This window comes from Taeniopygia guttata, chromosome 1A (assembly GCF_048771995.1).
Source record: "Taeniopygia guttata chromosome 1A, bTaeGut7.mat, whole genome shotgun sequence".
Taxonomy (NCBI): Eukaryota; Metazoa; Chordata; class Aves; order Passeriformes; family Estrildidae; genus Taeniopygia; species Taeniopygia guttata.
This window is the reverse complement of record NC_133025.1, coordinates 49,763,512-49,785,481: the sequence shown is the minus strand read 5'-3', so window position 1 is coordinate 49,785,481 and position 21,970 is coordinate 49,763,512. Positions and strand designations below refer to the sequence as shown.

At 55.2% G+C, this 21,970-nt stretch overlaps 1 protein-coding gene across 5 annotated transcripts; it reads left to right on the top strand.

Moving 5' to 3' along the window:
* Positions 1 to 767: 767 nt before the first annotated feature.
* Positions 768 to 19,917, top strand: TRIOBP (TRIO and F-actin binding protein). Of its 5 annotated transcripts, none has more exons than XM_072923409.1 (17): positions 768 to 1,324; positions 2,081 to 2,213; positions 2,575 to 3,558; positions 3,829 to 3,924; positions 9,127 to 9,183; positions 9,532 to 9,600; positions 10,022 to 10,111; positions 10,957 to 11,066; positions 11,516 to 12,071; positions 12,676 to 12,786; positions 14,760 to 14,907; positions 15,406 to 15,517; positions 15,993 to 16,152; positions 16,494 to 16,607; positions 16,901 to 16,987; positions 17,861 to 18,018; positions 19,645 to 19,917. In XM_072923409.1, the coding sequence occupies exons 1-16, from the start codon at positions 783 to 785 to the stop codon at positions 18,014 to 18,016; spliced, it is 3,525 nt and encodes a 1,174-aa protein (XP_072779510.1). In that variant the 5' UTR covers positions 768 to 782; the 3' UTR covers positions 18,017 to 18,018; positions 19,645 to 19,917. The 5 variants fall into 5 exon arrangements, with proteins under 5 accessions (XP_072779510.1, XP_041569478.2, XP_041569480.2 ...); XM_041713544.2 differs by lacking the exon at positions 19,645 to 19,917 and adding an exon at positions 18,719 to 19,525; XM_041713546.2 differs by lacking the exons at positions 3,829 to 3,924; positions 19,645 to 19,917 and adding an exon at positions 18,719 to 19,525.
* The last annotated feature ends 2,053 nt before the right edge of the window (positions 19,918 to 21,970 follow it).

Sequence of the window (21,970 nt, the reverse complement as noted above, 5' to 3'; positions counted from 1 at the left end):
ATGTGCAGGGAGGTGGATTTGATGATTTTTATGGGTCCCTTAAAACTTGAGATATTCTATGATTCTAAGGTCCTCAGATGCAAGGAGGGGATCAGCTGAGACTCTTAGTCCCCACAAAGGAGGCTCTCCCCCTAAAGAGCTCATGAGATTTGCTCTTGGATACTCCCATGTGGACTTTTCTATGTTGTTTCTTGCCATCGTTGGTCTGGCATCATCTTACACTCACACAGCTCCTCTTCTGGTTCCTTTTTACCTGCAGTTTTGAGCTGAACAGGCTGTAAGTTTTCATATATACTCTTACCTCCTTCCAGCCTACAGAAGCTACTAGTCCCCATTGCAGAGATCTGCCCTATCTTGTCACCCAGGAAGGGGAAATGACCCGTTTCTGGGACAACACTTTGGGATCGGGCAAACGGGACATGATGAGCTACTTGGGCCATAAGGAGGAGGTGCGGTCACGAGCCCCACAGGCAGACAGACCCAGGTGGGCTCAGCCTGTTCCCTCTGGATCCTGGGTGAGAACTGAAGCCCAGGGCGTTAGGAAAGAAATCTGTCCACTGAAAGCAGGTACTCTTGGTTTGCTCCTGTGTGAGATCCTGGTTCTGGTGTGCTTTCCACCCAGGGGTCTGTGAGGTTCAAGGCAGATCTCTGTTTAGATTTAGCATCTCTTTATCTAATTCTGGTCCCAGGAAGTGTTCAACACATCCGCGGGCACTATGTGAGAATCCATCTCTGTGTGTGCTGACTGTGAACCGGGGGCGTCTTGGGTGCTCTCTATCTGCATGGTTTGGCATGCCCTCGGCTCGAAGTGCTGTGTTCCAGTGCTCCCACCCTGCCTCGAGGGAGTCTGGGTTTTATCTCTGCCCTCCTGGACCATTTCTAGCTCTCCTCCGAAGACCTGCTTTGCCGTGGACGTGGTGGCATCCCGCGTCGCTCGCGCCTCCCCCAGTAACGGCCTTCTCCCCGTCCCAGAGCGCCGTCCTGCCAGCCAGAAGCCTGAGGAGAGCTGGCCAAAGCACCGAAAAACTGACCCTCCCTGGGCATCCACCCTGCCACGCAGCCCAGCTGGCTCCCCGCCGGCCCGCAGCGACCTGCTGGGTGGCAGTGGGCACCTCTCTGGCCCACGGGTCCGGGAGTCCCATGGGCACTCCGGCAGTGGGGGTGCAGAGGCACGGCACGGGCTGGAGAGGCAGGAGTACACGGTGCTGGCAGACCTGCCCAAGCCCAAGCGCCTCGGCCAGCGGGATGCTGCTGACCGCTATGGCTCCCGGACACTCAGCCCCGGCCGAGTGGAGGTGGAGAGGATATTTGGATGTGAACGCAGGTGAGAAGTAATGGGACTCCACAGTGGTCAGAGGCAGGGGATTGCCCTTCCACGCTCTTGGGGGTCCCCACCTCTGAATGGCTGTGCTTCAGGACGAAGGCAAGGCTAGATGGCAGAGCTCAGCTTTCAGCTGTGCTTAAGTTTCCCTCAAAGCAAGGGCCTGGGTATAGGCTCAGAGCTTCCTCCATTGCGCCATACGGGCAGCTGAGGCTGTTGGAAAGGTTGTCGAAGGGAGCATCCCACCTTCCTCATCCTCACAGCCACCTGGAAGCTGCAGGAACTGCTGCAAAGCAAGGCTCCCCACAGTAAATGGGCCAGGAAAGAGATGTTCCCCAATCCTAGCATAAATAGCTCCCCAGGGATTTCACATTCGCTGTAGGAGCCACTCGGTAAATTATTTGGGATGCCAAGAAGTACCCAGTAGCTGTTTAGGCTTTAGCTGGAGGAGCAAGAGTGGCTCCAGTAGTGGTGGCACAGGGCAGGAGGGGACATAAAGAGGGACTGGGAAAGTATCCTGGGCAAGTGGGTGGGATGTAAAGATGGAGGGAAGCTTGAGGAGTAGTGTGAAGAAGACATGGGTGAGGCAGCGGGATGTGAAAGCTGAGGTGGTTGGTGGGGCAGGGAGAGGCTATGGCGCACACAGTATCTGGGGCAGGTGGAGATCTGTGGGGTCAGGATAAGGGGGAGCAGGGTTTGCAGGGGCTCTGCTTCCTAGCTGAGCAGGGTGGCAGCTGGACCAACTGTGTGTGCCCACAGGAAATCAGAGACACTGGAGGCCTTCCAGGCTCTGGAGGAAGGCCGTGTGGACCGACTCGATGGCAAGATGCCAGTGCCACCCAGCAAAGGCCACCTAACCCGGAGGCGGTCCAGCCCGAACCTGCCCAGGGAGGTGAGGCTTGGCTGCACAGCAGGACCTCATCCCAGCTCTGCAAGCTGAGCTGCTTTTTCCTGTCACATTTTTCTCTTCTTCTGCCACATGCTTCTCTCTTTCATCCCCCTTCTCCCTCTTCCCTTTAATCCTAGCTCTCCCTCTGTCATGGATTGGGACCCTTGACTCTTAAAATGCAGCAGCCCTTTCACCCTTTGGGTGCGAGAGGCTTCTCTACAGTATGGACTGGCTCTATGCACAGTAATGCAACTTCTCTCTGGGGAGCCATTTAACCAAATCACCTGCCAGCCCCAATCCCATTTTGTTCTGCTCATTGGCACTTTTTTAAGAGGATCCCTGCTTTCTCTCCCCTGTGACCCAGGGTCAGCGACTCTCCTGGCAGCTGGAGCAGCGCAGCAGAGACCCCAAAGAGCGACGGCGTTCCCCCAGCCCAGCTCGGCACCCCGAGAAGGCCAGCAGGACCCGGGGGGACTCCCCGCGCCCTGCTAGCCCTGGCTGGCTGCTGGAGAGAGGGAGCCGGAGCCCACGCTCCGCAAGCCCAGCCCGCAGGTTGGAGAGGAGAGCAGGGGAGCCCGTCACCCCTCCCTGTCGCACTGAGAAAAGCTGGAGAATCCGAGGGGAGCCTGCCCGCCCCCCAAACTCAGACAGGGGCCGAGCCACCTGGCAAGCAGGGGGTATACGGCAGATGCTGGAGAAGAAGAGCCGAGGGGATTCCCTGCACCCCACAGGCGCTGGGAAGGCCACAGATAACATCAGGCTGAGCCAAGCAGGGCCGCCACCACGGGCCCTCAGTCCTGGGAGACGTACAGAGGGCACAAGGAAAAGCCAAAAGGAGATCTCCCCTCCCAGCTTGGTGCGGGGGGCAGACAGGCAACGAGTGAAGCCAGGGGAGCCACTGCACCTTGCAGGGCCCAGGAAGCCATCGGAATGTAGCTGGCAGAGCCTCCGGGAAAAGCTGACATCCTCCCAGCCCGCAAAGGGCACCTGCAGTGACTGGAAAGGCCGAGGCAAGCCCCTGCGCCCCACAAGCCCAACGCGACCACTGGAGCAGGACTGGAGGGGCCGGGGGGATGCCCACCAAGCACAGGTGTGGGAGAAGGACTGGAAGCGCCAAGAGATGCCTGTTTGCCATGCAGATGTGATGCGCCAGCTGGAAAGGGACTGGAAAAACCCTGCTAGATGTCTGGATGTGGGATTACGGTCGGATGACAGCTGGAAAAGACCTGAGAGTCCAGCACAGCTCCTGGAGGAGGACTGGAAGGGTCCCGAGCACACACGAGATACACACAGCCCTGAGAAGCCATTGGAAACTGACTGGGGGAACAAGAGTCTTCTCATTTACCATGTGAGTAGGGCAGGAGCCAGAGGTGATGGGGACCCTGCAAGGCCTAAAACTGGCAAGCACAGGCTGGGTGGGTCCACTGGGTCACAATTCTGTGCACCCTGATTCCCTTGGATCCTCTGCTTCTCCAGGGAAATTGTACTGCCCGTCTGGCACTGGGAGGAGGGAAGATGCTCTCTTCCCTGCCTCATGCCAGGAGACAGATGCTCAGATCGGGAAACTGAGGTGAGGACTAAGCCCCAGTGGCTTCACCTCCTGCTTTCTCCCCTGCAGCCCCAGCTGGGTGGAAGCACCTTCCCACCACAAAGCAGCACTGGCTCCTCAGGAAGCCCGCAGCCACATTTGAATGCCAGTAAGAAGCGGAACAAGGTAGGGGCCAGGCCCTGGGAATTATGAAGGAAGGGCAGCTGCCCTTCTCTGGTAGTCACTGAGGGCAGGACCTAGGTCTCCAGCACTTGGCCTGAGAAGGTCCAGCATGGTGCTGCCTCCCCATGATGTCCTGAATACTGTGCTCATGAGCACTCCTCTTTGTCCTTCACCCATTTCTCAGGTGGGGAAACTGAGGCACAGAGCCCTTTTATAAAGCCAGAGAAGGGTAAACAGTAGACCTGGGACTAAAATCTCAGTACAGTTACTTTCCTTTGCTTTATTATTGGCCAGTGCTGTGATGGCACCGAGGGTTTTACAGGGATGAAGTGGACTTTAGTGGTGTGAAAGAAGATACAGTGTATTGTGTTGGCATTCCTGCAAAATGGCATTGCAGCAGCTATGGGGGGCTGCAGAAAGTATTCTGGGAGCCCATGTTGCTGGCAGCTGCATACAAGTTCCTGCCTCTGTCCCCCTCTGTGCACATCAGTCATCTCAGCCAGGTCATCCTCTGCTAGGACCTGCCTTTGTTCTTTACACAAGGACAAACTGCGGCCAGGAAAGAGGCTGTCAAAGGCCTCTGAAACTCGAAACGGGTGACATCCTTTCCCTCACTTCCCTGCGTCAGACCAGAGAGGAGCCCAAAGCCCTGAACTCACCCTGTACAACTGGGCCAGATCGCCTCACCTGTGCCAGGTTTCTTCAGCACTGAGCTCTGGCACCTTCCCTTTGCCTTGCAGCAAGAAGCATCATCTTGGTGTTATTGCACAGTACAGCCTGGCATTTTGTGATGCACAGCCCCTCTCCCCTTTTCCTTTGGGACTCTCTCTAGCAATTCCCTTTCCTGAGGCCAGCTGGCATGGCTTTCCAGGGGCACTGGGAGCCTCCCCATGACCTCCTACCACCCCTGCCATGAGCCCAGAGAGGTTTAGTTGGTTGGATAGAACCAAGCAGCCCCAGGATCCAAGGCGAGGACCCCATTGTGTGCACTGCTGAAAATCCTTGCCTTCGAAAAATCCCAGCCTGAGAGCAAACCCTGCCTGGGTAAGGGCTGGGCTCCTGGCAGTCCCTTCCCGGGACAGCAGCGGCTGAACCCGTCCCTCCCAGGGCTTCACCCTTCCCGGGCCAGCGGGCCAGGAAAGGGACACGGCTCGGCCCCAGCATCGCCCCCGTCCCGTCCCCACCGCCCCGGGGCCACCGCCCCTTTCCGTGCGGACCGGCGGCCTCGCCCGCCCCGGCGGCTCCATTGGCTGCGGGCGGTCGGGGCGGCGGCTGCGGCTGCCATTGGCCTGCCCGGGTCCTCCCAGGAAGTTCTGGGGGGAGGAAAGAAAAGTTTTTTTGGGGTGGTTTTCTTTTTTCCCCCTCCTTTCCTTTTCCTTTTTTTTTTTTTTTCCTTAAAAAAAAAGAAAAGCAGGAGGCGCGCGGGGACCGCGGGGCGGGCGGCGGAGCGGGCATGGTGGGGCCGTGGAAGCCGCCCGGGCGCTGAAGCCGCCCCGCCGCCCTGGCTGCCAGCGCCCGGCCCCGCCGCGACCCCGGCCCCGGCCCCGCCGGCCGCGGCGCCCCCGCCATGACGGTGAGTCGGGACCTGGGCTTCGGGGCTTGGGGGGCCGAGATCACGGGGACTCCTCCTTCGGAGCCCGGGGCACGGTCCGGGACTGGGAGGGGGCGGGGGACCCCAGCTGTCAGCCGCCGCCTCCGGGGGTCCCTGCGCTCCGGGGATCTCTGGAGCCGCAGCTCCCTGGCGGACTCTGCCCCCGGGATTCGAGGCTGTGGCGGCTCTTCCTTGGTTCCCTTCCCCATCACCCCCCAGAGCTCCCCGTGGCCGCTTCGGCACCAGTGGGCACCACCCCACCCCGATAAGCGTGAGCGTGGACCGGGCTGAGGTCAGGCCAGCTCACCGCAGCTATGACCGCAGTCGGATGCCAAATTGGTGTCCCCCCGGGCGTGGGGAGCTCCGGCTCCCTGTGGGAAGCAGATGCGGTTTGGGGCAGGGAGCATCCCACCCCTGGGGCGAACTTTGCTTGGCACGGGCGGCTGCCGGCCGCGAGCGGGGTAATGGAGGTGACAGGCTGGGCTGTGCCCGCCGGCATTTCGCACGGGGGCGGTGGGAAGGGGAGAGCCCGTTCGCTGGCTCTCCTCATTGCACGTGTAGATTCGGGAGCTGCGTGTGTGCTCCAGGCTGCCAGTGATTTTGCTTTCACCCAGCTAAGCTGGAGCGGTTTTGCTTTGCGTTTTGGCCTGGGGCCCACGCCTTATGAAGTGGGTTCCCCTTTTAGAGGAGAGGAGACATTGTGCTTTCCGGGAGGCTTGAGAGCCCCTTGCACCATCTCCCGGAGGTGGGAGGAAGCAGTGCCTCAGAACCTGCATTGCTGAGGAGCTTTTGGGGAGCAGGAGGCAGGGTGATGACAAAGGCTGGTGATGAAAGCACACACCTGACTATCCTGCTCGGACACTGAGCTTTCTCAGCCTTCTGCAGCCTCTTCTTCTCCACTTCTCCGTCCTGGCGCCTCAGTACCACCCGGGAGCAATTCCTTTGCTCCCACCCTGTCCCTTTTCCTTTGGTGTTTACATTCTTCGGATACTTACAGGCTGTTATCACCTTCCCTGTAGCCCTTCTTCGACCAGAGCAGGCAGCTGCCTCTCCTTAACCTGCTGTTGCAAGCAAGTCTTTCCAGAAATCACCTACATCCCCAGCTACCTGAGACCCCCTCCAGTGCCTTTACCTGGCCAGCTGTGGGGCTGAACATTAAACTGATGGGTATGGATGCAACTGGGCAAAATCACTGCCACCACTTCCCAAGCCATCCACAGCCCCGAGCTGCAGGGCCGTGCATTTGCCGGGGGTGCATCCTGCCACATCATTGCACCTCTGGCACCCGGATCTCTCCCAGCAGCTCGGCTTTCCTGGATGTTTCCTCCTCCCACTGCTGGGCCGTTTCCTCTGGATGAGGGGTTCTGTTTGAGCCCCACACTCTTCTCTGAGCTTTTTATGCTGGGTGAGGAAACTTGATTTGGTTGTGGGGAAGGGAAGAAAAGTGGCTTTAAGCACTTTGTGTATCAACTGAGGCCTCTACTTATGGTACTGACTCCGCTATGACAAGAATAGTTCCAAGACAATTCTGCAGAGCTGCAGCTTCATGTCTAAGGCTGGCAGGGAAAGCAGAAACCCTGTGCAGTTTGCCTGCTTGGGAAAAGCCCTCCAGGGGGATTTTCTGGCTCCAGCACTGCTTTGGGGGCAGCAGTTTTGGCAGGACTTGGTGGCAGTTTTTTCAGCAGCATGCATCTTGTTAGTATTAATTATTTTGGCACCTAATGCTTTGGGATTGTAAATCCTCAATGAGATGAGAGCCAGCTGATCTGTACAGCAGCCCCTACATTGTTTTTCTGCCTCCATGGAGCCTGCCCATCTCTCTCTCTTCTGTTTAGTGCACGTGCGTCCCAGGAGGGGGGTGATTGTACTTTGATGTTTTGTCTCCTTTCCTTCCCTCTCACCACTCTGAATTCAGAGCTGGAGTTTAAGTCACCGGACTGGAAGGAATAACGGGAAAAAGGGTGGAGCTGCTGCCACAGAGAAAGAATTAATTTTCGGGGTGCTTTCTCAGGGCAGCAGTGGAGCCACCACAATTCTGAGTTGATGGGAGTGCATAAATCCCTCTTGTCTCCCAGCTGCCAGCACCAGCTGCCTGTCACCTCATCAGGAGGTGAGGTTTGGGAGCCCCCCATGTCCTTTTGCTCTGGTTTCCCTCCCTTCCCAGGGAGCTCAGGACTGCCGGATGCTTCTGGCCAGGCCTGAAGCTGTAGCAGGCGGTGACCTCCCCTTGGCAGGACTCCTTGCTCCTGCTGGAACCAATAGCCGGAGCGCCAGGGTGGGCCGGCACATACTCTGCTCTTGCCACCCCATAACCCTGGGTGTAACCCACGAGCAGCAGCTCAGAGAGATGAAAGCAGGGAAAGACTTGGCCTGGCTATACAGCCAGGGAACTGGGTTTGTGGGGCAGCTGTGGCTGGCCACTGTGCTTGTTTGGGGGATGTGGAGCGGCCATCAGCTGCTGAGACACCTCCTTCTCTCCAGCTCTGTTTCAGCTGGTGGTTGTAACATGTGGGGATTGCTGGTGGCTTCCGCAGGACTGGCAGGTCTGGTGCTGGACCTCTGGGAGGTCCAGCTTTGGTACTGTCACTTCTCCCTGCCTGGTTCAGCTGCCTGAGAAGGGGCAGGTTGGCAAACTGACTTCCATGGGAGGAGAGGCCTTGGACTGGATTCTTTGATGGTGCAACTTCCTGGGAGCCGGCAGGAGTGGGAGGAGGGACCAGCTGGAGCCTGTTTGGCTGAGGGCAAAGCTAGGGAGAGAGGTTCCCCTGAGTCAGCTCTCTGGTGCTCCACCTTGGGAAGAAGATAAACTGGTTGGGATGCTGCAGCAGCAACATGAGGTTAGGAGGAGGCAAAGAGTGCGTGGAAACTTCTTTGTGGCACAGGGTAATCTGGGTGAAATTCCCTTCATCCTTATCTTCTGTTGCTGTGGCTGAGCAGAGGGCAGACTCTGCCGTGGGGGGGAGCAGACAGAGCTGGGTAAGAGAAAAATTCAGAATCTCAGGGAGGGTTGAACGGAGGGAGAGGGGAGAGGATCAAGCACTGACTTCATCTCTACCCTGGGGCACATCATTTAAAGTCAACGTGTTTTCACAGCTGTTGAATTGCCTCCTGTAGGTTTTTGGTGAGAGTTGAGCTACTATGTTTTTAATAAATTATTAGTGGGAAGTTACCAGAGGGACATAACTCTGGGGCATGGACAGCCAGGGTTGGGACAAGGCGTGTCTGGTTCGTTGTAGCTTTGTCTCCATCTCTGAGGCAAGCTCTGTTGGTGGTGGTGGAGCACTCCCTTCTGCCCACTCTCCTTGTCCCTGCCTCCCTCTCTCTGAATAAATACCTCTGAGGCACCTTGTGGAAACCTCTTTGTTTCATGTTTTCCTTTACTTTTTAAAAACCTCTTCCCTTATCTTCTGCTTCCTCTTACAGGAATGACTACTGCTGAGAGTTATGCCCAGTTTTTGGTTTTTTTTTTGCCATAGGGTTGCATAGCCCCATGAGTTTCCTAAAAGGCTATTCCCATTTTTGTTCTGCCATAGTGGACTCACCTTCCACCCCCTGGCATGGAAAACCCTTTTGTGGGTCACTCCAAGACAGTAATTCTCTGTTTTGTTTTTCAGCCGGATCTTCTCAATTTCAAGAAGGGATGGATGTCCATCCTGGACGAGCCCGGAGAGGTAAGCCTCAGATGAGAGTCTGCCTCTTCCCCTATCCCCTGCTGCTGCAGAGCCCCAGTGAGCCCACTGATTTCCTTCCTCCTTGCCTGCTGAGGTTTCTCCTTCTGGGAAACACAGTGGGAAACTCTCGGTGGAGATGTCACGCTTGGTGTGTGGACACAGAGGTTCATCGAGTGCCTCTCTCCCAGCTGAGGGTCACAAGGGGGATCTGGGAGGGAGGAGGGGAAGAGAAGACCGAGAGGTCATAGTGCAGAGCGTCCCTCCTTGTTCCTACGCTTTCCCTGGTAACTGCCTGTCCATTTCCCTCCTGTCTTTTCCCTTCCCTCCCCCTGCCCGGTGCGCCTGCAGTGGAAGAAACATTGGTTCGTGCTGACCGACTCAAGCCTGAGGTATTACCGGGACTCGAACGCAGAGGAGGTAAGCATGGCCAGCCTTTCACCAGCCCTTTCTTCCTTCCTGGCCGGGGGGAAAGGAGCACAGCTCTGGCGTGACCAGGGACAAGCAACGGCACCATGTCCTCCTGAAGGATGGCTGAGGTGCCAAGCTGCTCTTTGCCAAGGGGTGATAAAGAGGATGAAAGCAGGGTGGCAAAGCCTGGGGGAACTGTCAGTTATGGGAGGTGGGGAGAAGGGCTGGTCCTGTGGCTGGGTATGTGGGATGCTCTCCATCCATGCTGCTGGCAGCCTTTCTGTTAGAAGAGGCCGTGCTGTGCTGGGGAACTGATCCTGGTTCCCAAAGAGCTGAGCCTGGCTCCCGGGGAACTGTAGGATGAAGGCAGAGCTGGCCTTTTTCAAAGCTGGCTGCACACTGATGTCCTAGCGGGTGGCTGTGCTTGCAGGCTGATGACCTTGACGGAGAAATCGACCTCCGTTCCTGCACGGATGTGACAGAGTTTGCGGTGCAGCGCAACTACGGCTTCCAGATACACGTGAGTGTCCAGCACCACGCATACGGAGCAGCAGCACCAAGGGACACGGGGTGGGAGTGTGTGCTCCCTCCCTGTGCCGAGATGCTGAGAGGCAATTCATACAGATCTCGTGCCAGCATGGTGGCCCAAGGTTGTTTTTTTGACACATGGGTGACAGTGCTCTGGGACATCAGGGCTGGCTGCCTGCAAAGGAAGGAAGGAGGAGGAGGAGGCTTTGCAGGGTTGGCTGAAGGATGTACTGGAGGCAGTCCAGCAGCCAAGCTAAATGCCAGGAGTGTCTGAGTGACATGTTGGCCAAGGCAACTTTTCCACAGCTGCAGGGGGAGTAGTGAGCACTGCAGATCTCAATGTAACTTGGCTGACCATGCTCTGAGTGACAACCTGTACCCTGGATCCAGCCCCAGTACAGTTCTGTCCTTGGCTATTTGTTGTAGCAGCAGGAGGTGGCTGCTAAGGCAGCATGAGAAGTGATATTTCTGTGGGTGTGCAGGGATGGGCACTTCATGGTCTGAGTTTCCCTGTGCCCTGCTGCTGTACGCCAGTGCTGGCACCTGACTCTTGGCACCTGAGCAACTGCTTTGCACCACTGCATGTTTGGCCCAGTGTGCCAGCAAGGTTTCTTTTGCCTTTGCTTGGAGATGGTCCCATGAAGGATCCTCCTCCAATACCCCTCCCACCTGTCCTCTCCCACCCCTCCACCTGTCCCCAAGAGCCTGAGACAGAGGGTGGCCTTTCTAACAGTCCAGCACTGGTGTATGTGAGTGGCTGTGGGTCTCAGGGAGCAAGAGGGAGCTGCTGCACATCCACTGGGTGCTGAGAGGACCTCTGTCACCTCCCTGTTGCAGACAAAGGATGCTGTCTTCACCCTGTCAGCGATGACCTCTGGCATCCGGCGCAACTGGATCGAGGCCCTGAGGAAGAACGTGCGCCCAGTCAGTGCTCCAGACGTCACCAAGTAAGAGCTGCCCAGTGCTGCATGTCCTCTTCTCCCTTGCTGTCCCTCTACCCTGACTGGCAGGGGCAAGGAAGGCCCCTCTGGAAATCTCACCACTCTCAGAGCAGCCCTGCCGTCTACTCCTTCTGAAAGTGGTTTGGTTACAGCAGCCAGTGACGGGGGTTGAGAATCTGATGGCTCCCTTTCTTTTACCTGCTTTTTGCCTCACCACATAAGTTTAGACTGGTTTCTCCACCAGCATAGCTGGAACCAGGGTGGATCCTTGCTGGCTGCTGGAGAAAGCTATTTCTCTGAGGGATGGGATGCTACAGGTCCAGCTCTGCACTCCGTGTGGAGTTTTGTAAGGCTGGGCTGAGTGAGGGTCTGAGCCTAGAGCAGTTGGCAGTGCCTCTCCTGGCATTCTTTCCCACATGGTGCCTCTCTTTCACCAGTTCCTGCTCTGCTTTCAGACTCCCTGACTGTGACAAGGAGAACTTCCATAACTGCGTTCCCCAGAAAGGCTCACTCCGGACGGAGGAGCAGCAGCGGCCAGGCTCAGGCTCTGAGGGGAACTCAAAGGGCAGTCACTGGAAGGCAGATGGGCAGCGCCATGCCTTTGACTATGTGGAGCTGTCTCCCTTGCCACAAGACCCTGGAAATCAGGGGTCCCTGCAGAGGACGAAAGGGAGTGTGAAGATCTCCGACCGAACTCCCAGGTATGAGGAGCTGGAGCGGGATCTGGCCATCCGTTCAGAGGAGAGGCGGAAATGGTTCGAGACCCCTGATGGCAGAGTCCCGAACAGCGATGGCCCAGCAGGAGACCCTTCCCGCAAGGCCGGGGAGCAGGACCTCCCCACTCCTCCCCTTTCGGAGGACCAAAGGATTCGTCTGAATGAGGAGATAGAGAAGAAGTGGCTGGAACTGGAGCACCTGCCCTTGAAGGACTTGCGGCGGGTGCCCTTGACAACACTGCTGAACCAGAGCAAGACAAGCCAGGGAGACACCAGTGAGGCACTGAAAAAGGAGGTAGGAGCATCCCTCCTCTCTGAAATCTCTGGAATTCTGGTGGCCCCTTAATGTGGTACTTGGCTACAGGAGGCTCTGCAGAAGAGCAAGGCAGAGGTGCAGGGAGATGCTTGTTCTTTCTGGCTCCTCAAGTGCATGGAAGCTTTTGGAACCTGATAATGCAAGGCTAGAGGCCAGCTCTCACATACCTGCAGAGGTTCCCCAGAGCATGTTTTGGTCCAGAATAATTTATTTAGTGACACTGCTTGTGTGGAATCTATGTTTCCTGGGAGTACATTTACAGCCTTTCTTTGCTGGCTATTCCCAAACCTGCAAGCACTTCACCTGCCAGCCTTTGAAAGGAACCATGCTGTGGTGGTTTCCTCCAGCATGGATCCACCTCTGAAAGCTGGGATGTCTCCTCCCTTCCTTACTGGCACTAACCAGGCTGGGGCTGGCTTTGCCTGTGTGGCCTCTTGGCAGGCTGCTGGGGAAGCAGAGGCCTCCATTGGCCCTGTGTTGTCCTCCCCATCCATAGGCCCAGTGTTTGTATGTGGCACATTGGTCAGGCCATGGCACTTTTCCACCCTTGGCTGAACATCCTTCTCTGTCCTCTCTGGCACAGATCGAGTCACTGCGGGCACAGCTGGAGTCCTGCCGTGCCAGAAATGAGAGCCTTCGGGAGGCAGAAAAATCCCAGGGGGACAGCCATGTGCCCCGAGGGTACATCTCACAGGTGAGTAGAGTGCCAGACCTGGGGCTTGGGGGTCACTCCCAGTACCAAACTGGGAAATTGTGGCTCGAAGCTTACTGCCAAGCAGGTATTGCTAATCATTGGGTTGTCATGGGGACCCTAACTGGACCCATTTGTAATCAATGTTAATTACATAAAGGCTAGTGCATGTTGCCCGGCCTTAAAGGGGCCAGGGTTATAAAGGGAGAGAAGGATAATTTGGAGAGAGGTGCAGGATCTGTGTCCTGCTTTGCATATGGGCACAATGGTGTCCTGGGCCATGGGGGTGAGCCATTCCCCAGCTCAGGAGCGGGTCAGCAGCATCCTGCAGAGCCTCTGGTCATTCCCTGGTGGTTTGGTGCTCACCACATGTGGTTTTTGCTAACTGGGGCTCCCACGTGTCTTGTTAAAAGCAGTCAGTCAGTCAGTCCCTGGGGACAGCCCGAGCCCTGAAGGTCACTTTGACAGCACAGCCCATTCGTTTGCTGGGACAGCACGTGGGAGAGCCAGCAAAGCAGAATTTGCTCATGCTTCATCCTCTCACTTCTCTTTGTTTATTTATTTTCCCCTCTCATTGACTGATCCAAAGCAAGCAGGGTCACATCCCGCAGGGATTTCCTGTGTGGAGGCTGCCGTTTGACCATAGAGTGTGATTTTCAGGATGGGCCTTATGTGTTGGAAGATACCGGGGCAGAGGGGGTTGGCAGGGCAGGAAATTGGGGCTGGTGAAATCTGTTCCACAGGGTTGGCTGTACCTAGCACAGATAAAGAAACCCACAAGCCTTGTAGCACCCAGCCCAGACACTTAGCAGTCTCTGTGTTATTGTGATTTAATATTTACAGCTTACAGGCCTCTTTATGGTTAAAAAAAAAAAAAAAAAGCGTAAAAGCAGTGGGAAGGAACTTCCTTATCTTCCTAATAACTTGGCTCAAAAAACCAGCATTTCACATCTGAGGCCAAACTTGGCCTTTCTCCAAAGGATTCACTCTCTGTCTGCCAAGGGTTGCAGCTGGTCCATGAATAGATCACCAAATTGATTCCTCACCTTTTCCACTGTGGTTCTGTGAAGCTTCCCAGCTTCCCTCATCACAGTAGAGAGAAGTAGCCAGGGAGGGTTTGCATTCACACATGTTCCAGTGTCTTTTGTATGAGCTTTAGTGTTCAGTGGGGAAGGAATGGGATGGCAAGGAGCTGTTGGGGGATGTGATATCTTCACTCTCTGCTGATGTCCTTGAGGCCCAGGCTATTAATCATCATGGCATGGTTTGTTGGTGAACAAATCCTTCCTGAGAGGCTCAGGGAGGCGCTGCCAGCATCTAGAGTGGGAGTGAAGGTGTTGTGCCAAGATGGGCACCTCTTTGCTTTGCTCTAGCTCGAGTTAATCTTAGTACTCAGCATAGAAAGAGCCATCCCCTTGGTCTCAGAGCCATCAGAAAGGGGGGAGGGCTGTGTGAGGAGGATCCCTAACCACTAGGTTGTGGAGAGGGCTCTTTGGCAGTCTCCATCATGCCACAGGGTAGTACAGAGTGTCACTTTTCAGGAGAGGAGGCTCAGTTTTCATTGATTCCAGGGGATGCTGCTTCATTTAAAAGGCAGATACTAAGATGCAGTTCCCACTGTTGATCTCTTCCAGCCAGGCAGTGCAGCCTGGTGTAGAGTCAGAACTGTGGTGTCAGCCATGTTATTCCCAGCCCTTGGACCAAGAGGGATGTTCCTGTCTTGCTGCTTTAGTTTTAAGAGCTAGAGGAACATTCTTCCTCTATAAAGCACAAAGGGAGGTTGCAAGATGTGTGTCACTGTAAAATGGTTATGTCCAGTGATTCAAGTGCCACCTCACTTTCAGAAGGAAGAAACCCTCCTGGGAAGTAGTCTCACTTCTTTAAAAATGTCCCTGTACTTGCAGCCAGGTGTCTGCCCTGGCCCAAGCCCTTCCTCCTTCTCTCCTGGTCTCTCACACCTTTGTTCCTCACAACAGGAGGCCTGTGAGCGCAGCCTGGCTGAGATGGAGTCATCGCACCAGCAAGTGATGGAGGAGCTGCAGAGGCACCACCAGCGGGAGCTGGAGCGGCTGCGGCAGGAGAAGGAGCGGCTCCTGGCAGAGGAGGCAGCGGCAACGGCAGCAGGTAGGAGCAAACACCAAGCTGCGCCCCTGCTCGGCTGGCACCCTTCTGCCTCCTCCCAAATGTCTCCTGCCAGAAGCCAGCTGTCCCAGTCATCTGGAGCCACACTGTTCACTATACTGGTGTGAGGCTGGCGCTCCTTGGAGCATGAGCTTTGGTGCTTCTTGCTCCTGTGGCACTGGTGGAGATGGGGTGGTAAAGAAACTGAAGGAAATGGGGTCATGCCTCTGGATGGGTGGGAGGAGACCAGCACATTATTGTAGGTGGGTAAGGCAGAAGTGGTAGACAGCTCCCACAGTGCCCTGTGTTAGTCCCCTTGGCAGGATGATTATCCTGGAGTGTGGAGTCAGTGGGGAATACCCTGAGGGAAGGGGGAAGAGGGGGAATCTGTAGAGATGGATCTGGGAACCTGCAGTGGTGAGAGCTTAGCCAGTTCTCAGGTGTGTTTTCCATGAGGCTGGCACAGCCTGATCCTCCATTTCTCACTGTCCCCCTCTGCAGCCATTGAGGCACTGAAGAAAGCCCACCGGGAGGAAATGAATAAGGAGCTAGGCAGGACACGGAGCTTCCAGCAATGCAGCTCACTCCCAGAAGCCCTCCAGAAGCAGCACCAGTAAGAAAGCATCTCTCTGACTCCCACTGTCTGATGATGCTGCTTTGTGCCACTGTCACCACACTCCATCTGCGGCTCTAGCCCTGAGCTTATCCTCCTGTCACTTCCCCAGCTCCTTCCTCAAGGCTAGTGGGTGCCCAGTAGTGGCTCCCAGGGCTGCTGCAGCTGTAGGGCAGCGAGGTTTCTCCCCTGCTTGGCTCTCTTCCCTATAGCACCTCCCTCATACCTATAGCTATTTCCCCTCTATTTTCTTTATGGAAAGCTCCTCCATTTCTTCTGCATGGCTTGGAGCTCCGAGAAGCACCACGCTTATGTGCAGGAGTGTGGGAACTGAAGCTCAGGTTCACAGGGAACATTGTTTTGTGCTAATGACCGATATGGCCAGAGGCTGGCCATGGCAGGGGGGAAGGCAGTGCCAGGGGCTGGGAGCTGGCAAGGGTTTTGGGGCAGTGATGAGCTGATGCCTCTTTGGCAGGTTGGACGTGGAGTCACTGAAGCGGGAGCTGCAGGTGCTTTCTGAGCAGTATTCCCAAAAGTGCCTGGAAATCGAGGAGCTCACCCAGAAGGCAGAAGAGCGGGAGCAGATATTGGAGCGCTGTCAGCGGGAGGGGAAGGACCTCCTCCAGAAAAATCAGGCAAGAGAAGGGCTTTCCTGGCAGCAGAGAGGAGTATTGGAGCATGTTCCTCCTTCACACAGCACAGCCCCTCCGTTAAAACTCTCCTATTTTGTTCATATTTCTTCCCTTCTGAGATTCTGTCATCAGAAAGAAAAAGATAAGAGTGAGAGGCCGTCTTAACTGTGGTGTTAAATATGGCGAGTGTATTCTGCTGGATGTAGGTGCTGCCATTGCCTATGGACAGGGAGTTACAACATGGTCTCTAAGCTGAACAGGGTCTGCCATGGAGATGGAATGGTCAGAACAGTAAGAAATCCTGTGCCATGGCTACTCTTGACGTCTTTTGGCTTTGCCTGCAGGAGCTGCAGACCCGCCTCTCGGATGAGATTGGGAAGCTGCGAAGCTTTATTTCATCGCGGGGCTCTGGAGACCGCGCTTCGCACAACAATGAGCGGAGTTCCTGTGAGCTGGAGGTACGGGGTCCCCCTGGCTGCCCCGCAGCCTCCATCCCCGCCTGTCCCAGGGGTCTTCTCTTCTTGATGGCTTTGGCTTGGAGCAGGTGGGAGGGGGTGACAATGGAGCGGTTCAGGAAGCAGACCGCAAGGCTCCCCTCCTCTGCTCTCTCAGGCTGCTTGCGCCGTTTCCTGCCCCAGCCCTTCTGTCCCTTCCTTCCTTTTCCACCGCTGTGCTTGCGCCAGGGCCTGCTGGCCTCTGAGGCGGTGGCTCCTGAGTCACCTCTGGTTCCTTTCCCCCTTCTCTGGCCCAGGTGCTGCTGCGGGTGAAGGAGAATGAGCTCCAGTACGTAAAGAAGGAGGTGCAGTGCCTCCGGGAGGAGCTGCAGATGATGCAAAAGGTTGGTGTTTTCTGAGGGCAATTGGGAAAGAGCGGGAGAGGGAAGGCAGGGAAGCAGCAAGGCTGCATATCAGCAGGGTTTGGCTGGGTTTGATGGGATGCTTGAGACAAACCCTCTTGTTAGCTGTGCTGCATGTCCTTGCTGACTGCAGAGCACAGAGCAGCTCCAACAGCACAGCCTGGCATAGGCTGACCTTGTCCAAGGGAGGAGTCACAGAGCTGCTAATTTCCCCAGATGTATGCACACATAAGCATGGACAAGACTGGAGGCCGCCTTCTGCAAGTGGGAAACCTAGATGAAGGCTGCCTGGCATTCTGCTTCCCCTAGTTGTCCCCTCTTCTGAGTGGATGGGTTTCCTTGGGCACCATTTCCAGGTGTGCTGCTCCCTCCACTGGCAGCAGCTCCTTCAGAGGAATTTTCAAAGGCCACTGCCAAAGGGAAACCTGAAAGAGGCTTTGGAATTCAGTGGTACTCCAGGAGTTTATAACTTACATAAGTTTTTGGCCATATAAGCAGCTGCAACCAGCTCTCTCAGTGGCCTGCATTCCTGGTGGGGTTATTATTTCCCATATGGCTGCCTCGCATGCACACAAGCCATGTTAAAACCCACATCACCTCCTCAACCTGATGCTGCACATCCTTGCTGCTGTGGAACCAGTGTCTCTACATTCTTCCCTGGCCTGGTGTTTGCAAAGTGATACCTTCATGCTCCTCTTCTAAGTGGTTTCTGCCTGGCCCAGATTGGGATGGGCTTTAAACTCAGGGCTAGCTCTCCCCTCCCCACCTGCTGCTTCTTCTGCTGGGCTCAGCTTGCTGCCGCCCTCCCTAAAATCAGCCCTGCAACCTGCCTGACCCCTCTCCCTCCCCTGGCAGGACAAGAGATTTGCCTCAGGGAAATACCAAGATGTCTATGCAGAGCTGAATCACATTAAGGTGCGCTCGGAGCGAGAGATCGAGCAGCTGAAGGAGCACCTGCGCCTGGCCATGGCGGCTCTGCAGGAGAAGGAGTCGCTGTGCAACAGCAAGTAACGGTGAGCCTGGGGATGCTGGGACATTCCTTACAGGTGCAGGTGCCTGAGACTGGCTGCTGCAGGGGTGTGGAAGCTGCCAGTTTCTCCTGCTCCAATCAGTTTTGAAACTTTAGGCTTAACTCATCCTTCTCTGCTTATCGCATCCTCTTGGCCTGCACTGCTGGTCCTCCTGTTGTGCCTGATGTTCTCCCGAGGGCTCCAGCCCCCTTTTCATGGTGCTCTTGATGCAGCCAGCACTGATCACTCCTGGACCAGGCTGCCTGTGGGAGCCAGACAAATACTGGCCTTCGCCCCAAGGCTTGGGTGTTAGTGTGGGTAGTTACACATTCCCTGTGTAGGCAGTGTTTCTGCTGCCTTCACCTTTGAAGTGGTTTCCCTATCGCAACACAATAATTTTAGGTCTACATCAAAACAGGCCCAACTACACCCAGCCCTTCCCCCACACTCACTTACAGGCATCTCTGCCACAGATGGGGGGGAGCAAGGTGACAGGAATGAGGGCACCCTGGTGGCCAGAGTGCTTCTGCTTCTTGCTTGTATTGGGCTCACCACCCTGCTCCACCAGCGCTTGCTGATGGGTGCTGAGATGAGTGGGTCTGTAGCAGGGCACCAGACAGCCACCTCCCAGGGAGCCAAAGGGATGGCATTTCTGTGCTCACTGGAATCTTTCTAAACCATGTCTGGTTTTCTCTCTCTCTAGGTCTGCTCTACATTTGTTATCTGTTCTTGTTTTGTATTTGCTCCATTCCTCACTTGTGGGGAGAGGGAGGTTGAATCCCTATCCGTTGCCACCTTGGTGAGGAATCCCACACCCCCCCCAACCTCCTCATTCCTCTCCCAAAGCTTTTTTGATGAACCCTTTTTGCCTGCATACCTGAGCACGTTGTTTGGACTGGCTCCTTACATGCACCTTCCTCAGGATTTTATATGTGAAAATTATATTTTATAGAGGAATTTTTTTCCCTGTGGAAAGGAGGGGAAGAGGAGGAGGAAAACTTTTACTACATCACCCGCATTTTTCTAACCTGAAAAAGAGAACCCAGTTTTTCCCCCTTCCTAGCTCCATTTCTCCTGGCCACACACAGCCACCTTTGGCACATATTCCCTCTCTTCCAAATGTCTCCACGGTCCCCCTGGGATGTACGGCAAGGACCATGCTCCCCCTCCCCGTGCCACCCCCAGGGACCTGCGGAGAAGACACACAAGCCATAGGAGGGAGCCGCTGGGGCTATCTGCCATGACGTGCTTGCCTGAGACGGTTGAAAGAGGACACCTTGGCAAGAGTCCACATGATCGAGCTCTCTCTCCATGACTGCCCTTTTGGCTCCTGCAAGAACCTGCACTGGCAGGAGCCCAGAGCCACAGGGCTTCTCCTTTCTGGGGAAGAGGAGCTGTGAGGCTGCTACTGCACCCGCCCGAGCCAACCTCCCCAAGGTGACAGCTGCTGCTGCTCCGCTGTGCCCTTCAATTTTAACTTAATAAAATCTTCCCCTTTCGCTGAGGAAAATGTGTTCCTTGAGCCATGTGGCCCTAATCCAGTGGTGAGGGGTGAGGATGTGTGGGGTGTGCGTGTGTGTGATTTTTCTAGGTTTTGGTATATACTGACCAGATGCTTCCTTTCTTCAGGATTTGGTGAGGGAAAGCAACAGGAACACCCCTGACCAGAGAGTGAAAGGAGCCTTGCAGTAGCCCAGCAAGTTTGCCCCACCTTCACGTTTGAGGGGAAAAATAATCTGCTTCACTGCACTGCTCCCAAAATTTCATATGGACCCTGAGCCTTACGGAGGAAGAGCTGAGCCTGGGCTGCTTTAGTAAATCCAGTATTGGAAGGGTACATGGCACTGCAAATAGAGATCCTAGGGAAATGACAGAGATCATAAATGCTTTCCTCCTCCTGTTTTTTGTGTGAAGCATGTTGCTTTTATGTCAGGATGGAGGACCTGGTTGTGACTACTACTCATTCAGCCCCATCCCGATATAAATAGGAGCTGCTGTTCTACAGAGACGAGATCTAACTGTCGTCACATTCTGGGGCTGGAGGCAGCATCTGAAGAAGGAAAGACAAAGGGGTCAAGGAGGATTTTTGGATGGAAGTGACAGATGTGTTGGCTGAGAGACTGCAGTACTGGAGACTTGGGGATGGAAGCAGGGTGTAAGAATACAGTGGCAGCTGAAATGAGGGGTATTAGGGAGGCACTCTTTTGCTCTTTTGCCATGATATTGGCATTCCCTAGGGCAAGAGGGTGCAGGTCTGCCCTTCCCTTGCAAGGGGCTGCAGGGACTACTTTCCCTAGGAAAGGCAGATCACTTCGTTAGTCACAAATTCTGGTAAAATTGGGTTGCAGATTTTAGTCACATGCACAAGGCCCTTGGGCAACCCAGTGGATGGTGCAAGAGTCCAAGCAATGAGCTCAGCTCCCTACTATGCCTGTCAAGCACCAGGGCTTGCTGTTAATGCTTTTTGGCCTTCTGCCTCTGGTCTAGAAACCCTTCTGTCCCTGTGCTGCCCAAGGTCCAGGCTTTTCCCTCTGCCTCCCAGCAGGACATGGCTGTTGCCATTGAGTTTAGAAAGGGGCGAGCATTTGGCATGTGGGGATTTGCCCATGGGATGGCAAGAGGTGAAAGAACAGCTCAGGGCAGGTGTTTTCAGGCTGTAGAGCTTGGAATTGCCATGGGAATTTATAGGAGCCAGAAGAGGAGGAGAAAAAAGGGTTCAGAACAGAGTGTTGTGGACCATGTGTGTTTTTTTTAGAAAAAATAACCACTCAAACAGCAGTCTGTGTAGTTGTACCTACTCCCGAAGGGGTAAACTCCAAAAGTGAGGCACTGGGGGCAAGCGGAGGGTAAGCGAGGGGTGAACTGCACACTGCTCTTTGCACAGTGCTCAGCACCCTGCTCACCCATCCCTTCCCAGAAGAGTTTGGTATCTTGTGTTTGGGTTGGTTTGTTGGGGTGGTGTGTTGTTTTTTTCTGCCTTTCAGACGAGGGCTGCTCAGCCCGATAAGTGTGTGGCGTAAGCACAGGCGAAATGTGTGTGCCCCTGACATGTGGTGGAGCTGCCCCTCCTTGAGGCTCTGTGGCTGCAGATCAGCCCCGGGCAGCGTAGAGTCATCCCTTCATCCAGGGGCCATGGGGAACGCGCCTCCAAAATTGGCACGGCGTTAATCAGGCAGAGCCTGTCTCGCCTGCCTCAAGGCGATATGGTCACCCCGTCGTCTCCACATCCTTATCTCCTGGGAGCAGGGGACCTGGGCAGGGGAAGAGTGGCCAGAAGAGGAGATGACCAAAATGCCCGTGGGTGACAGGCATGATGGCTGGCAGAGCCCAAAAAAACATCCCAAAGCGATGGTTGTGTCCCATCCACTTGCTTGCAGCTGGATTGTGGCTGTGAGAAACATCCCAGCCTCAAGCACAGGGAAAACCCACAGCTCTACAGCACCATGGTTGTATGGGAGCCAGCACTCCAGCTCACATAAGGAGCTCACTCTTAAAAAGCAGCCCATCAATCTTTTAAAACAGTGGTAATCAGTCCAGCAGTCATTTATTTGTATCCTTCAAGCCTGCTCTGTCCCTAGCAATGGCCAGGCTGAGTGGCTTCATGCTGGGCTGACCACACTGCATTGCACACTGGGGACTCAGAACTGAAACTCTTAGGAGCACAGCTGGAACTTCAGCTAGTTTTCGTGTTTTGCTCTTAAAAAAGCACAGAAGCACTTGGATCCGAGTACCACCAAGACCAAGTCCCATTGCTGGGGATTTTGAGTCTCTCTGAAATGGAAACTCGGTAAAATGAAATGTTATCTCTGACATTAATTGCCCGAAGTACCCTGGTGCTCTCAAAGGCCTATGAGCAGCTGTCCTGCCCCTATAAGGCAGGGGCTATTACCCGATGGATCTGCACTGGACATGATTTGACCTTTTAAGACAAAATCTGCAGCTGCAAATGTGTAAA